Source organism: Syngnathus scovelli, chromosome 7 (assembly GCF_024217435.2).
Source record: "Syngnathus scovelli strain Florida chromosome 7, RoL_Ssco_1.2, whole genome shotgun sequence".
NCBI classification, from domain to species: domain Eukaryota; kingdom Metazoa; phylum Chordata; class Actinopteri; order Syngnathiformes; family Syngnathidae; genus Syngnathus; species Syngnathus scovelli.
This window is the reverse complement of record NC_090853.1, coordinates 3,452,204-3,468,532: the sequence shown is the minus strand read 5'-3', so window position 1 is coordinate 3,468,532 and position 16,329 is coordinate 3,452,204. Positions and strand designations below refer to the sequence as shown.

Sequence of the window (16,329 nt, the reverse complement as noted above, 5' to 3'; positions counted from 1 at the left end):
GGAGGGAGACATTGGAAAAGAGGGAGAGGGTAAAGAGACATTGGAAAAGGGAGAGAGAGTGATTGAAAAGGCGAAAGCGAATGGGAGCGTTTGATTGGATGAGAGAAAGAAGAGGAGAGAGACATTGGAATAGAGAGAGAGAGGGGAGAGAGACATTGGAAGAGAGAGAGAGAGGGGAGAGAGAGACGTTGGGGCGGAAGAGAGAGATTGGAATACAGTGGGAAGAGAGGAAGGAGGGCTGAGAGACATTGGAAGAGAGAGAGAGAGAGCGGCACAGGTGAACGAACGCACGAGCCTCGGCGGGAAAACAAGTCGTCTCATCCGCAGCCTTCGCCCGTTCCTTTAACCACCATTTTGGCTCGTTCGCCCCATTCCGGCGTGGACATTGTCGGCCGGGTTTTATTGACCCACCGGCTACGCCTGTCGACTCGTCCAGCTGAGTCAGGAAGGAGGGGAAACGACGAGGGAGGCGGCGACGACGAGTGGAATTGTGCCAACACTTCGCCGGACTGAGCCGCCAGCCAAAGCTTAGCCGAACCAAGCTGAGCCTAGCGTGAAATGGAAAGCAAAGAAAAGGCACCGGCAGGTAAGGAAGGCAATGCAAGTTTGTGATGCGGGATGGCGGGCAGGGAAGTTGGGGAGCGGAGGGTGGGGACGACCGTGATGCATGGTGGGTAGAAGTGGACTACACTGCGGTATCCTCAATGCAGCTGCTCATCCCCACATCCTAGGTGTGGTTATTATGGGATCTGGTGCAGCCAGCTTGTGTGTGCTGGGTTTGTTATGGGCCCAGCAGTTTATAAAAAAAAAAAAAAAAAATCCTGATGCAGCAAAACTCAGTAAGACAGGTGGGCCAAGGGGAGATAGACAGGCAGGCTCGACAGAATGAGCGATAAGCAGAGAGACGAATAACAAGGTGGACAAGAAAGATATTTTTGAGTAAACGAGACAAGCAGGAGACAGCAAGACAGATTCCAACCAGACTGTTGTAAATAAATACAGGGAGACAGAAAGGTATCGTGAGAGACAGACAGGAGGATGATTTGATTGGAAAAGACAAACAGTGACTTCCAGGAACTTTGACAGAAAGGTAATGAGTGACAATAGCAGGAGACATTTGTGGAGATTCCAATGAAGACAAAAAGACAGGCCAAGGCGAGAAGACAAACTGGGCAAATTGATGGAAAGTCATCATTCGTTCTCTTTGAGAAACATGTATGTTTGTCCTCACTGTCCTCAAATTCATTCATGGCAAGCTATTTGAACATTTATTTAACCTCATGACATTTTTTGGACTGTCTCTGAAACATATCAAGTTTTTCTTTACCGGAATTCCACTTCAGTCGACGTGAGGTGCAATAAGAAGCCACTTAGTAGCCGGAACGGCATCTCCAAGGAGCAGACTGCTGCTGAGTCATACCCACTTTTGATCCTAAGTGTTTTGCCGACACGCAGCCTTCATTCACTTTGTGTCCCGCGGGAAGTCCTAAACCCAACATGGCCGCCACAAGAATATGTCGTGAAGGACCCATAAAATGTTGAAGTTGAAGTCGAGTCGTTTAGCGTACGGATAAGTGAATCGTCATCCTCAGTGTGGGTTTGTTTTCGCCAGACATCAGTCTGTGTGTTTGTATTGATTGCGGGAAGGGATGGACAACGTTATGGAATGTTGTGACCCGCCGCCAGTAACCTGAGAGACTGCGTCCCAGAGGATGAGTGTGTTCCTCTTGTCGTGTTTGTGCGTGCGTCGGCTTGATTGTCACTCGCTAAACTCTTTCACGGTTTGTAGACGTCCGTGCCAAGTGCACTCTGCCACCGCCAATGACAGTCTGTTGGAATAATTCCGCTAATAAGCTTTTCATGGATTTTTAGCAGTCATTCCCGATGAAGATGTCAGTCTCAGAGTCACTTGAGCCACCTTCCGCTACCTTCTTCTGCCAACTTCCAGATTCTAAATTCAACCAGTTGCTTGAATACCTTCTACAGTTTTTCGCGATTGTCAATAAGCGTCCATTAGCTTCCATTAGCTTCCAATTAGCTTTCATTTACTCCAATCAACTTCCACTAAGCTTCCTTTGCCTTAAGCCAGCTTCAGCTTTATCGAACTTCAGTCTAACTCCAGTAATTTCCACTCAAGTTCCACAATTATCTATTAACTGAGTTAATAATTTCCGCTCGTTTACCTCAGCTAACTTCATTAATTGTCCATGCTACGTATTGCAGTAGCAGCTTCGGTTTCGGTAGGGGGAGGGGTCAGGTTATGTGCTGGAAGCCAGAGGAGACTTTTACGGCTGTTGAGTGTTCTCTATCGATTAAAAAGTCCCATTAAGTTTAAAATATGTTGCTGCACTGGCATGGATCATCAGCGCCGAGGTGCAAGGACGACATGACCGTGAAGCCTCGCGCTGACGCTTTTGCGGTCCTATCGGGCAACTTCAAGCGGTTTGACCTCACCGGCCGAACGTCGTGCTTCTTTAACGCCATGGAGACCGGTGAAGGATGGCAAATCAAAGTGGCGATACCCTGAAAGTGCGCGTCTCGTTGTGGAGCTTTCGATTACGCTATAAAATACGATGTGTCACTTTAATGTAATGCGACTATGTGGCTGCAGCAGATGGAGGGCAGAGCTGCATTAACGTTCCCATCAACCCCGGCGGATTCAACATCACCACTGCGGCCACGCATCACTTCCTGAATGACGTTGCTTTTTTTAAATAAATCCAGGGAACAAGACCTGAGTTCCTAGCTGCGGCGTTTCCTGACACGATTTTGCATTTCGGAGCTGCGGGGACGACAGCGCCCTCTGACAGTGTTTGTTGAACGCTCCCGATATAAATAGTCGCCGCTTCACCTTCTAGTCCCAAAATAGCTGTTCTCTTTACTGACACATCACGTTCTTCGCCCCCGACGTGAATCGCTCAATCGCAGGCTCCAGAGACAAACTCGACTTCTTATGCGTGCATCAAAAAGATCTTTTATCTAGCGAGAGCAGACTGAGCTCCGTTGAAAATAGGCACACGCTAACACCATTTTAAAGTCGTCGTATCAAGTTCCGGTCAAGCGTCTGGTCGGGTGCCACGGTTGGCCTTGATACCTCAGTGTGTTGATACCTCGTGGCTAAAAGTGTTGCACTGAAAACAGCTGAGAAGTGTTTTTGTCAGGAAGCGAGCGGCACTCAGCTCTCCGTTCACTAACTTCCCAATTAAATCCGTCCGTTGAAGGGCCAAATGAGTCCGTACTGCGGTCTCTGCGAAAAGAAGAGCGAGGAGGTGCACCAGGATGAGGGCAACGTCGTCAAAGAGAGCTGCAAGCCCAGTGAGGCGTCACGACGAGCACGTCAGTCACGTCGGTCAAGTCAGTTAGGTCAGCGTATTTGATATTTTAACAGCTTGCTGTTTTCTAACAAGGAATTGCATTTCCTGGTTTGGTTAGAATTTGCAGACTTGTTTTAACACCATGAGACTAAGACCATGTCTAACAATTGATTAACAGTACTTCAGTTAACCAGTGTCATTTATGTGTATGGTGAATCTTTCTATGTCTCCCTCTAGCGGCCTAAATAATATTGACTCTTTCTGCTGGCAAAGCCACACAAAGTATTGTGCCCTAAGATTTGAAGTAAGAGATAATGAGAGGAAACTTGGCACGTTTAATGGCGAACTATTTAATTCGGATACAGAAGATGAGGACTTTGATGGAGGTGCGTATAAATATTGATTAACAATAATGTGAGTACCGTACACGTATCCGAATTTCAGTGACTAAAACAGAGATGCAGCGTATACGTGAGAATACTAAGATCACTCAGCGCTTGTTCTCTTTTTTTTTGTTTTCACACTCATAAATGTTGCAAAAGCAGAAGGTCCTCAATTAAGGATTTACCATCAAATATTTAAGACACGCACGCTTAGGATGAATTTTGTTACATTGCTTTGCAATTTGTGCCTGCGCTCGCGTGTATGTTACTCGTGAGACAAAACTTTGCACTAGTTGACATGCTACTAGTAATTTGAGTGACTAAAATCATGCTAGTCAACATCTAGCACTTCCCATAATGTGAGCAGTACAGTTGCAGTTATGCTTACGTCCAGCAGATGGCGACGTGTCTCCACTCCGCACCACCTGTCATTTCGGCAGCATAGTGCGCCAGTGTTAAGTCTATCTGTCTCATAGTGAAAAGGTTCTGGGTTCGAATCAGCTTACGTGGCTCCCACATATGTATCTTTAGTTAAAAGTGCAACCATTTGTTCTCTTTGTGTTCCTTGACAGTGATGACTAATTATTTTGTATGTGTGATATTGACTGACGAGTTTACCCACCATTTCACACTATTTAAAAATCTGAAGGCTTTTTAAAAAAACTCTATGATGACAATGCATGGCCCAGATTTTCTTCTAATATTACTAACACCGTTAATAATAGCCCATCATTAAGTTTGGCTTATCGGCGTGTGCGTGAGCTGCTTGGAGGTTTCGTCTTTACCTGACGACTTTAATCTGCCCTCTGATGTTGGCGCTTTGTGTATTGATCAGGAAACATACCTGCATCAAACTCATGAGTGAACACACACAAAGTGTGTGCATGATGACAAAGCAGGTCAGTGTTTGAAAAAAAAAAGCCATTATGATCATAATCATAATTGGCGAGGTTTGCACTGGAGAAGTTAATGAAGCTGTCATTATGCACCGGCGTTAAAAGCAAAGTGGCGGCCATGTTCAAGTGTAAAATATCCAAGAGGCCCAGCCTAGTGCGCAGGTACACAAATACACATCGGTAATTGAAGGCACTGACCTGTTTTTTTTTTTTCCCCCTCCTTCCAGATGATGAAGTTCTACTTTATCTACACATTGTACTGTGCATGTGGCCGCCTCGGGCAAACTGATTGGTTGTGCTGGATTAGTTTTTAATAGCATCAAAGTGTTTGTGCTGCTTGCTGAAATATTCAGTGAACGGCGAGCGAGTGAGCGAGCGTTCGGCGCCTAAAAGCTGCTTGTGTAATGTTGCTCGCCACACATCCAAACATGGCTGTTTCGCAAACCTTTGGCTCCCTCGTATAGCCCTACATCATTAGCATGTGTACCCCTAAATAAGAGAGGAATTCAAAAGTTGCCAAGAAAAAAAGTTGTATTATGATAACAAAAAATAATAATGAGGGTGAAAAGATATGACGAGTCAGCTTAATGTTAATTCTCAACACGATAGCACGTAAAAGACCTTGAGGACTGCAGTCCTTGTTTTACATTTGATTATTTTTCACACACAAAAAAAATTAATGAAGACCTCAAAGATCTCTTGTTTGGAAGTGTTTTCAAAGGCGTCCCTCAACGTGAAATCTCAGGAGTATGTCTTTGGCGCAGCCTCTGAGGAGAACAAAATTGCTCCTGCTGCATCCACTTTTTTTTTTTTTTCATCCTTTAAGTTTCTGAATCACGCCGCTGCATCACAGTGGAATGGATTCCTTTACATTCTCGACAAACTGAATTTTTTTATTTTTTTCACTAAGAGTCGGCATATGTGTGGATGGAGAGAAACGTTGTGATGTGGGAGCAACATGAAACATCAGGCTGACTATTTTTAGGAGCTTCTTCCACACCTCCACCTCCCTCCCCTCCCTCTCTCTATCGCTCTCTCTCTCTCTCTCACACCCTTCTTCTCTCGGAATCCCGCCACATTCGGCGACGTTCAGCCGGCGACGAGGACCGAAACCGATGGAGCGTCCGGACCGTGTCCACATTTTGGATTCTCTCTCATCGCCATCAACTTATGACTTGCCGCATTGTGCCGGTTGAAGTTGAAGCCGCAGAAAAACCTCCTGGCAGGCATGTCGAAGCGCTTGCTGCTATCCTCATGAATATTTATGGAGAAAGCTAAAGCGGAGGTTCAGTTTTTTTTCATTATTTTATTTTTTTGTGCGGTGCATTTTCTTTGTGCCCGCGGGAGATAGCTACCAAGGATGCATCGTAACTATGGCGTACCTAAACTTGGATGAAGGCAAGTTTTTACACTTCACTCATCCGTTATTATTTTCGTGCTTTTCACCTTCGTTATTGTCGGATGTAACTCCAGTGGATTCAGATATGGCCAACACGTTTGATTCTTCATCATCGGGAGAAATCATGATTTAGTTGAGGAAAAAAGAATCGCGATTTTAATAGAAGCTTTTTGACGCAACTGTTTTTATTGAGGAAAAAAAAGTTTCTGGCTGAAGCGGTCGCAGATGATGTCAACTTTTTACCAAGAAGCTCAATCGTCATCTGGATTGGAAATCAAAATCAGTCATCAAGGATCCTTCACGTGATACGACACTCTTTGCCGTAAAGTAAAAACTCACGTCGTCATCTGGAATGAAACCCAAGCCTAAAAAGTTGCCATCAAGGATTCTTCAGAACTTCCTCCGGCGCTGTGACAGCAGTGGACATTTCAGCCCCTCTGACATGACGCCCGTCCCGGACTGAAAAAAACATTTCAGGGGCCTAACAGGGGGCGATGGCGGCGGCCATCGCCAGCTCCCTGATCCGACAGAAGCGTCAGGCCCGCGAGTCCAACAGCGAGAAGGTCACCAGCAACAAGAGGCGGTCCAGTCCCACCAAAGAGCCCCGAGGCTTCAGGCATCTCTTTAGCGTCTTTAGCAAAGTCCGCTTCTGCAACAGCGGTGGCAAGAAGAAACCGGTACGACGGAAACCAGGTGTGTTCCCGGATGCCATATCTTGCCCCCGTCAAGAAATGAAACACCTTTTTGGCATACCTAAAAAAAAAATTTGAAAATGATTTCTTCGCAACGGTGGAACTAGCTTAGCACAATACCTGATCCATCAGTCGTGAACGAGTTCGAGGATCGGGTTCAAGTCTATTGTAGCATCCATCCTTTCATTTTCTCCCGCCATTGTCCTCTCGGGGTCATCACGGGTGTGTCGGAATCGATCCCAATTGGGTTCAGCGTTCACCCCCAAAAACAAACATTTTGATAGGACGCTTATGCATCCTACTTAAGTCTTTATTAAGATGGACTGCTCTGGACTATTTTTAATTATAAAAGAGTTTGAAGTCAGACATCTGTTTTGGATTTAACTCGATAAGAAAAGTCATTATTTTCCCAGCTGCGATTGCAAAGCCTGGTTTTATCGTCACGTTTTCCTCCGGAGAAACATCAAGTCAGCACATGTGACAAATTTCATGTTTTATACATTGATGCACCGCCTTGTTTCCACGGCGATATCACAAGCTGGCTTCTTAAAGGGACATGACACAAATAGTTGAGCTGCTTGCACTTGGGTTGATTTATCAGAAAAAAAAAACACTGAGGAACCAAGTTTGGGGAGGGGCGCGAGAAGGTAAAATGTTCACCGACATGACGGCACATGTAGCTGGTTGCGCTAACATCCAATATAATCCTCGGCTTGAATTATTAATGCGCTGAGAGTGTTTAGAGTGCACAGATGGGTGCCCGTGGCTTGGTAGCACTCACCCAAAGAACATATTTTGATACTTTTGCGTGTGTGTGCGTTGCAGAGCCGCAACTGAAGGGCATCGTGACGCGTCTCTTCAGCGAGCAGGGCTTCTTCCTGCAGATGCAACCTGATGGAACCATCAGCGGGAACAAGGATGAGAACAGTGACAACAGTGAGTCCCAAAACACTTGGCAACATGACACCTGCAATATGAAAATATATTTTTTTTTATTAAATTAATTCTTGAAAACTAAATCCACTAAAAGGAAAATGTGTTTTTATTAAATTAATTCTTAAAACCAAACTCTACTCAAAGGATTTTTTTTAATAAATAAAATAAAATGATTTTTTTAAATTAAATTAATTCTTGAAAACTAAATCCACTAAAAGGAAAATGTGTTTTTATTAAATTAATTCTTGAAACCAAACTCTACTAAAAGGATTTGTTTTATTAAATAAAATAAAATGATTTTCATTTATTTTTTGATTAAATTAATTCTTCTGACTAAAATCCACTAAAAGGAAAATATTTCTTTTATTAAATTAATTTTTGAAACCAAACTACTAACAGGAGAAAAATGTTTTTTTTTTTTTTAGTAAATTAAATATTGAAAGCAAAATCCACTAAAAGGAAATTGCGTGGTGCAATATGCAGTGTAAATGCATGTTCAACGCATTCCACTGCTTCCCAAAAAGAAGAGGCGAGCAACCGAGATGAGATTTTTTTTTTTTTTTTTCTTCATCTCACATGCTCTTTTGTCTCCCAGTTCTCCCGGAGAGGATTAACGCCACGGGCTTCTTCCTCCGCCTCCTCCTCTTCACCCATAACGCCGTGCTCGTTTTTTATCTCTGAGCGTGTCGTCGACATTCATGATCGTTTGTCTTAAAAAAAAAAAAAAATGTTGATGTTCCTTTATGGAGCAGGTTCATCATCATCCTGGATGCTGATTGGCTCCAAAGATCATAAAGCAGAATTATGCAACAATCCAGGCTTAAACACGTGTCGAAATGGATTACGCGTTGAATTACTCATTTTACTGCCTTGAGATAAGAGTGACCTGACTTGTGAGCGGTTTGACTGCTTCAACTTTTTCACGTTTGCAGCTCTCTTCAACTTGATCCCGGTGGGTCTACGGGTGGTGGCCATGCAAGGGGTCAAGGCGGGACTCTACATGGCCATGAACGCAGAAGGTTTCCTTTACACGTCGGTAAGAACATGCTACTAAATCATCATCATCAATGTGAGGATGAAGATGTGATCGGTTAAAGAAACAGTCCCAGTGATATATGGAAACATTAAATTGTCTTCCATCTTCACGGTAACAGTTCCTTCTCGGTGGAGCTCATGATGCCGCGTTATACATTATTCAGCCTTCTGCTGGCATGAAACTTTAAAATGTCATTCTTTGCTGACGCACTCGTCCAGGAGGGAAAATGTTAGATTGCCTTCACGTGTGCTCAGAATACTTAAGTCGAGTCAACTTACTCTTTTATTTTCCCAGCAATCCATTTTTGTGGATTTAGTATAATATAAATATATTTAATGTTAAATTCTTTTTTTCTTTCGCGATATTCAGGATATCTTCACGGCCGAGTGCAAGTTCAAGGAGTCGGTGTTTGAGAACTACTACGTCATCTACTCGTCCACGCTGTACCGGCAGCACGAGTCGGGACGGGCCTGGTTCCTGGGCCTCAACAAGGAGGGCGTCATCATGAAAGGCAACCGTGTTAAGAAAACCAAACCCTGCTCGCACTTTGTGCCCAGACCCATCGAAGGTAGGTTCTGGCTCAAATAGTTCCGGCTGTGCCAACCAAATTTCTCTTAAATTGTTTCTTTTCCGACATTTGTTATATTCATTAGCTATTCGCTAATCGCGCTGACTTAGCAGGCTGGCTGCAGGCCGAGGTCGTCCGGTGTCACACTCGAAAGTTTCAAGCGAGAACGTCGAGCTCCGTCTCGGCTTTCAGCGTGCGAGACGCTCGCCCTCCCTCCCTCTCTCGATCCTTACTCCCATGGCGTCATTTAAAAATATCTGTCAACTTCCTTCTCCTCTTTGTCCTTCAACCTTGTCCTCTTCCACTTCTTGCTTCACCTCATTACGCTCATGCACATCTCTCGAGGCCTTATTATTTGTAAACAGCAAATTGCTTGGACGGGAAACTGAATGCTGGCCGTAAATTTTTTATTTTTTATTTTAAGAACATGGGAGTTATTGAATTAAAGAATTTTATTTTCAGTATTATCGACTGCTATTATGCTTGTTTTTGTCGTCAGTGTGCATGTACAAGGAGCCGTCACTGCACGAGCTGGAGGAGAAGCTGCTCAAGTCCTCGCGGAGTCCCACCATCAACGGCGACGAGCAAGGCCGGAGTCCCCAGAGAGCCATAGCGGGTCAAGACGGGCAGCGGGAAGACGACGACGACGAGGACTTCACAGAGCGGGAGGGCTCGTAGCCTGCAGCGCCCCCCGCTGGAGAACTCCCATATAACACTCCCCACTGTTCAGCACCAACCAACCAACCATGACGATGGAAACGCCAACCCAAAACAAGCAGAAAAAAAAAAAGAAGCGAAGAATCCTCTTTCAATCTTCTTTTGGTGATGACGATGTACATTTTATGCAAAAGGCCCGGAGGCTAGCACATCTACTCTTCATCGTCATCGTTACCGTGACGACAAAGCGTCCCCCCCCTTCCCCTCCCCTCCCCCGAGTCGGTCGAGCACCGAGAACTCCGAAGCTTTAAGCCATGTAGAAACGTCACCATTATCATTGTACGCTTTTTTCTCTCTAGCAATGCAAACACTTCAGCACTTTCACACTTAAGCTTTTTTGCGTTGCCACATCGCAGCCTATCATTTGAATCGATGAAAGGTGTGTGTGCCCCGACGAGAGGAACTTGTCCAGATTGTTTGGTCATCATTCAAGCTGTGGTTTGACTTAACTTTCTGTTTTGTAAAACGTAACGCTGCCAAAGTACGCCATTAAGATCCAGACAACTTCCCTGTATCTCATGTCAAGCATGTTTTATTTTGCTAATATTTCATCCGCAAAGTTTCCACGTGTCGTCCGCTTCCCGAATGAATGTTCCGTAGAGTTTGGACTGGACGGCGTCGCGGTGTGCATGCTAGGCTACTAGTTAAATCCATTAAGCTAGCAGATGAGTCTGTTTGCACTCGACATCCCTTTTATTTGTTTTTATTTCCCTTGTGAGCTGGATTCTGATTGGTTCAAATCAAACCAAGAGGGGAGAAAAAAGCCAGTTTTGAGCGTAAATGCGTGTAAGCCAATCGTAGAAAAAAATATCCATCTTTAGGGCCTTGTCATTTCTAATACCTGTATATGGAACTTAAGCGGAATATCAAAGATATGGAATTAATGCATTCCACTTAAATCCATTTTATGATCACGACACTCAAGTCTTAAAATTTCAAGTGATTGAAGCAAATTAGTTCTATTTATTTAAAACATTCTTTGTAATATATGTTGGGTTTCCTGTTTCAAAATAATCTGTGAATTTATTCGGAAAAATATCCCAAATTGAGTTAGTTCTCATGTAAAACACAAATTTCAAAATAATCATGGAAATTTTATTTTTTTTGATTTTCTGATGGAAATATTTTCCTCCCATTAGTCCGCCTGCCTCTGACACAAAAACTTTTATTTTTTCTTCGCAGAATATTTGCATGTGTCCATCCACCCCGACAGCTGAATTGTGATGCATGCTCGCTTTGTCGTTTTTGTCTGTGGAACACTGATGCGCGGCAACGGACCAATCACCATCTACGTTTCACTGCCTCGAAGAAAGTCTTCCAATCAGAGTTTTTGGGCATCATTTAAGAATGTCAGACGCTTTGGAATAATCTCTGACTAGTCGCACCTTTTTGAGGGTTGCAAAATCAATGTTGGAAATTATTCATGAGAATAAAGCAGATGTCAAGCAAGTACGAGGACGACTACGCTAATTTACACGATTTTTCAATTGCAAGATTACAAGCGGTTTATCGGAAGCTTGCTTGTCATTCTAATTTTGTGAAAAATCTAAAATGTAAATTCGCTGTACTCGTTAGTCAAGGTTATCACGAGAGTGTCTTAATATTATGTTTTGTGTTCTCTAGTTGGAACAGACTTGCTCACTTTAAATCATTTTAGCCGTGGATTGGAAAAGGAAAAAAAACGAGCAACCGGAGACAGCTGCTCGACCATGTTGAGCCGTCGTTGAACCTGCCGCAGCCTTTTTTTTTTTTTCTTTCTTTTGCGTTCTTGTTTGTGTTTGCTGATGTTTCTGCTTATTCCGGACACACTCATCATGTAGTAGAAAATATCGCAATTACTCAGCAGCAGGATGAAAAGATGATGGAAAAATAAAAAGGAATGATACAACAATTATTGCTTGTTTTTCTTTTTGGGAAAATTCACAAATAATGCCAGAATAAAAAATATATATATTTAGAAAATGATTGGATGGTTGATTAGATTTCAAAGCTAGATTTAAAAACAACTATTTGCATATGGGCTGACATTGCGTCATTCAGCCTATCCTTGAGCGGGAGGCGGGTTTGTTTTCTTGAGTTTATAAACCGAATCACTTCCTCTTTTGCTTCCTGGAACTTTCTTCTTGAAGCTCCCTTCTGCTCTGCACTGCTTCAGGCCCTTTTTGTCACCTGAGTAAAGAAAAATTCAAGTCTCATTCTGATGATGGCATTAGTTTGGGGTCAGGGCCAAGGCCTTTCACCTTTCTTTACTTTACAGGTGAGCACATGGGCACGTCAGGACTCTAATACAACAAGACTCACCTGCCACGTGCTCGTTCCTCTTTGGTTGTGAAAGCACTGTGGGTCATGCCTGCGGGTCTACGGAACCCGGACCTCGACGAATGACCCAGGACCCAAGCAAGGACGGACATGACCTTTTTCAATTTTTTCCATTTTTACCTTCAATTTTTCTGCCAACTTCTTCCTGCATGGCCACTGCAGAGACATCTCAAAGCCGCCTCCCAGCTCATCCAGACAATCAGTGAGTGAAATTTACCAGTGTACAAAATATGGGTGCATAAATTTGGGGGAGTAGGAGTTAAGTTGGTTCACTTTTTGGCACATTAACATCAATTCATGTACAGACTACTCTTTTGAATTTTTTTTATTGCTTATCTCGTCTATCTGATGATATTCTTAATTGTGGCAGGATTTGAGTTTTTTTTTAATTTGTTTAAGCCTTCTTAAACAAAAGAGAAACGTGGTGCCCCTAGTGGCGGTTGATTGTACTGCTGGGAGTAGATTTACGCTGCCATTAATCATTAAATATTGAACAAATTTATAATGAATTATTTAAATAATTTGATCCTTAACTACCCCATATTGGTTACACGGACAACATAATAGAAAGACATTATAAATCAACACAAAGCAAAAAATGGTATCACTTTAAAAAAAAAGTTTAATGCAAAATATCCCAAGTAACTTCATTAGGGTCCATTTTACATTCATGTGGCCAGTATAAAAGATGCACCAAAACAGATGAGTGATATATAGCACCATAATCCATTCTAGTGTTAATAATCCTTTGTACCGCCATTGTAATTATTATTTTTACATTATTCCAGTATATCCAGAGTCAAACTAGCATTATGAGTTTGACATTACACACAATGAAATTTACTTTAACAATCGAAAAACAGTGTAAATAAAAATTCAAGTCTCATTCTGATGATGTCATTAGTTTATGGATGGGAGAAATGGTCATGTGATCCTATTGAGATACTACATCGGTACATTCCATAATAAAGAAGTATTTCGAAACAACATGCAAATGAGCTGGATGGATATTTGCATATCTGTGTCGTTATGCAGTTTTGCCGGGAAAGACAGCCAATCACATGGCCCGCTGCCGCAGAGCCCCGCCTCCGCTGTTTGTTTTGCCGTCCGTCACATCGCCGTTTCCAGGAACCAAAGGCGTTAACTCTGTAAAAAATTATTCTTAGACCTTTCAAAATAAAACTCACTGTCAAAATAAACTTCCTGTCCAGCATCCTACCTTGCATTTCGGTTCCCACCGTTCCTTCATCCTCGTGCTTGTTGCGTCTTGCGCTGTTGTTCTTGTTCGGCTCTTCCTCGTGGATGACGAGCTGGTCAGGTTTGGCCGCGGCTTTCTTGGCGTCCACGGTGTCCATCTTGACGAGACACAGTGTCTTCAGCAAACCCATGGCGTCAAAGTCCTCACCGGAACATTCTCCTCCTTTCTTCAGCAACTCCAGCACCTACACACAATCAAGATATCATTAAATAATGTCATAGGGGCAAAAAAGGAGTGATATGTCGAATTTTGTGCCATACACGTCCAGACCTTGATATACTTGTAAGACTTGAGCTCGCTGATGTTCTCCTCCAGGAAGAGCAGATAGAGGGAGAGGTCGTCCCATTGGCCGGTGGGGGTGGGCAGGACGCTCACCGTGGGCAACGATTGGTAGGTTTCCAGGAAGTGGGCGTGGCGGTGACACAGAAGGGGGCGGAGACTGGCATAGATCACCAAGGGGATCAGCCCAGAGAAGATGATCAAGTTGACCAGGCTGGGAGGAGAATGTTTCCATCATACTTTCAAAATCTCTGTTTCTATCCTCATGTAGGACGTACCTGAGCAGCGTGAAGACTCCCACGGCGATGAGCTTGCACTGCACTTTGTCCGGGACAGTGGAGTCGTTGACCAGCAAGCCCACTCTCAGCGTGCAGCCAAAGTCGTCGGTGAGTGAGGCTAAGCGCAGGTAGTAGCCCAGGTAGAGGCAAGCGCACAGCAACGTGGCTAACGTCAGACCTCGGCACAGCAGGTAGCGGGTCAGCAGCACGTGAGAGAAACGCTTGGTCGTCAGGAACTTCTCCACCAATGGGTAGTTGAAGCAGCCCTCCGTCGGATCGCTGCAATTTTGTGACGACGGTAATGAATAGTCGGAGTGGAAAAGGAGCAAAGCAAGATTTTCAAGTACCTGTCGGCGCCTTGCAAAGCGTCGGTGGTCATTCGCTTGGCGAGCGTGACAGCTCGGTTGTAACATCGGTCCAGCTCCTCCATGATGAAGCCAAGGTCCGATTGCAACAACGGCGCCGACCAGAACCTCCAGAACAATGCCGGACTGTAAGTCAGCATGGCCACCAGGAGCAGGATGTACGGGAAGAACTGTGGCCAAAACACACGTGTCAGTCTGAGCACGAGTGTGACCGCGTAAGCTAGCGGGTACCTTGTGCAACCACAAGGGCAACGTGTGCGTGTGCACGGACGCCCAGCAGTACGAATCGACGTACGCCGCCTGTCTCCATGAAAAGTTGCTGGGAGCGAAGCAGCTAATCTGAGTCCCTGTAACAAATTCCACATTGTGAAGACATGCAGGCTATTTTCTCGTTCTTGGAGATTGAGACGGCACTGACCGACGGATACTTCCTGCGCGAAAGCCAGAGAGATGAGGAGGAGAGGAAGGCCCACGGCCACGCAGGTCACCATCTTGTCCACCGCTAACTCGGTGCGTACGCTGCGGTATCGAGCCTGGTTGGGATCCTTCAGGAGAAAGTCGCTGAACACGTACTCGGTGGCTACGTGGGCGATGGCCATGATCACGCTCTGGGATAAAAATTAGGAAGAACACAATCAAAAGATCTTAGATTTATATCAAGTCAAATAGTTTGGATTTATGCTTTAGACATTATGTGGCTCCTTCTGGTGTGCACATTTTAGTCAACCAGGGCAGTAGTTTTTGAGCTATTCCATATTTTTTTTGTATAAGTGCTATCAATACACTAGTTAAAACTTGCAGCTTTTTATTTTGATAAACATGGTAGCTTGTCATAAGACAATCATTGACAATGGTATGCAGACTACCAGATGTGTGGTTAAAGTTGCTAAACATGACGCCCAATGTGACTCATGACTTGTGATCTGATTAACATGCGACACTCATCTCGTGAAGTACCGTGTTTACAAAACATCGCGCGAAGAAAACTTCCTTAACTTCTTGCGTGATCAGTAAAGTAAACAAAAAGATCTAGAGTAATCACGATCGTAATCAATCTAATGATAGAATAGATAGATTTCCCTTAGAATCAATAGTGTGTGCATTCACTATTTATATTTAATTTAATAATGAGTTAGTAGAAACTTTGGAAAAATGCCTGCAGCACAATTGCATGTGCAGCTGTTTGCTTGTAGGCTAAAAATAAGTACAACACAAGATGCGACAAGAACAAATACAAGTTGCATTCACGGCAAACTTAACAAGGTGAGTAATCTTCATTTTGCAGAATGTACCTGAATGTATCACTCATTACTTCCTGAATTAATTTACAAAATCGGCTAGTTTAAATGTACAAAATTGGCGAAATGAATGAGAACTCACCTTTCCGCTCTTTGCAAGTCGTTTACTACTCTTACATGACTTTGTTTACACGTTTGGAGTTAACTAGGATGAGTTAAAGAAGAACATGTGCCCGGCGACGGCGACACACACAACAGCTGAAACAAAAGATCACTTTCACTATGAAATCACTTCCGGTATTCTTTACGGCGATGCCTTCATCGAAAAGTTCTCAAAACCACCAGCGCGCTGAACCCGCAATTTAATTTGATTTATTTGTCAGGGTTTATTAAATTATTACTTTATTAGGATGAAGAAAGACGAGTATTGTTTAAAGGAATTTTAAGGATTCTGGGTAAGACGCACACAACTGTTAGAGATCTAATATATTGCTTTTGTATTTATTTTTCTACGTTGTAGACGCGCTGCATAACACCAACTTTTAATTTAAAACGTTGTTATGCTTCGGAAACTTAAATGAGTTTACACTGAGCAGTTTAATATTGTTTTATTGTGCGCGCTTGCTTAATTAAGGCAAAAAACAAGAAGGA

At 43.6% G+C, this 16,329-nt stretch overlaps 2 protein-coding genes and 1 long non-coding RNA gene across 7 annotated transcripts; 2 read left to right on the top strand and 1 right to left on the bottom strand.

The window, feature by feature from the left end:
• Nucleotides 1–163: 163 nt before the first annotated feature.
• LOC125972618 (fibroblast growth factor 12) lies at nucleotides 164–11,835 on the top strand. Of its 4 annotated transcripts, none has more exons than XM_049726433.2 (5): nucleotides 164–586; nucleotides 7,510–7,620; nucleotides 8,553–8,656; nucleotides 9,026–9,224; nucleotides 9,724–11,835. In XM_049726433.2, the coding sequence occupies exons 1-5, from the start codon at nucleotides 559–561 to the stop codon at nucleotides 9,900–9,902; spliced, it is 621 nt and encodes a 206-aa protein (XP_049582390.1). In that variant the 5' UTR covers nucleotides 164–558; the 3' UTR covers nucleotides 9,903–11,835. The 4 variants fall into 4 exon arrangements, with proteins under 4 accessions (XP_049582390.1, XP_049582389.1, XP_049582388.1 ...); XM_049726432.2 differs by lacking the exon at nucleotides 164–586 and adding an exon at nucleotides 2,925–3,336; XM_049726431.2 differs by lacking the exon at nucleotides 164–586 and adding an exon at nucleotides 2,927–3,363.
• A 138-nt stretch (nucleotides 11,836–11,973) lies between these two features.
• LOC125972620 (uncharacterized) lies at nucleotides 11,974–13,459 on the top strand. The gene is made up of 2 exons (XR_007482862.2): nucleotides 11,974–12,462; nucleotides 13,296–13,459. It is a non-coding gene; the product is annotated as an uncharacterized lncRNA (long non-coding RNA).
• On the bottom strand, nucleotides 12,865–16,112 carry LOC125972610 (pannexin-1). Of its 2 annotated transcripts, XM_049726416.2 has the most exons (8): nucleotides 15,821–16,110; nucleotides 14,859–15,048; nucleotides 14,672–14,787; nucleotides 14,423–14,610; nucleotides 14,076–14,354; nucleotides 13,789–14,011; nucleotides 13,480–13,702; nucleotides 12,865–13,406 (listed from the first exon to the last, which is right to left on the bottom strand). In XM_049726416.2, exons 2-8 carry the CDS (start codon nucleotides 15,037–15,039, stop codon nucleotides 13,318–13,320), a joined length of 1,299 nt encoding a protein of 432 aa, XP_049582373.1. In that variant the 5' UTR covers nucleotides 15,040–15,048; nucleotides 15,821–16,110; the 3' UTR covers nucleotides 12,865–13,317. The 2 variants fall into 2 exon arrangements, with proteins under 2 accessions (XP_049582373.1, XP_049582372.1); XM_049726415.2 differs by having other exon boundaries at nucleotides 14,076–14,787; nucleotides 15,821–16,112.
• Between the last annotated feature and the right edge of the window lie 217 nt (nucleotides 16,113–16,329).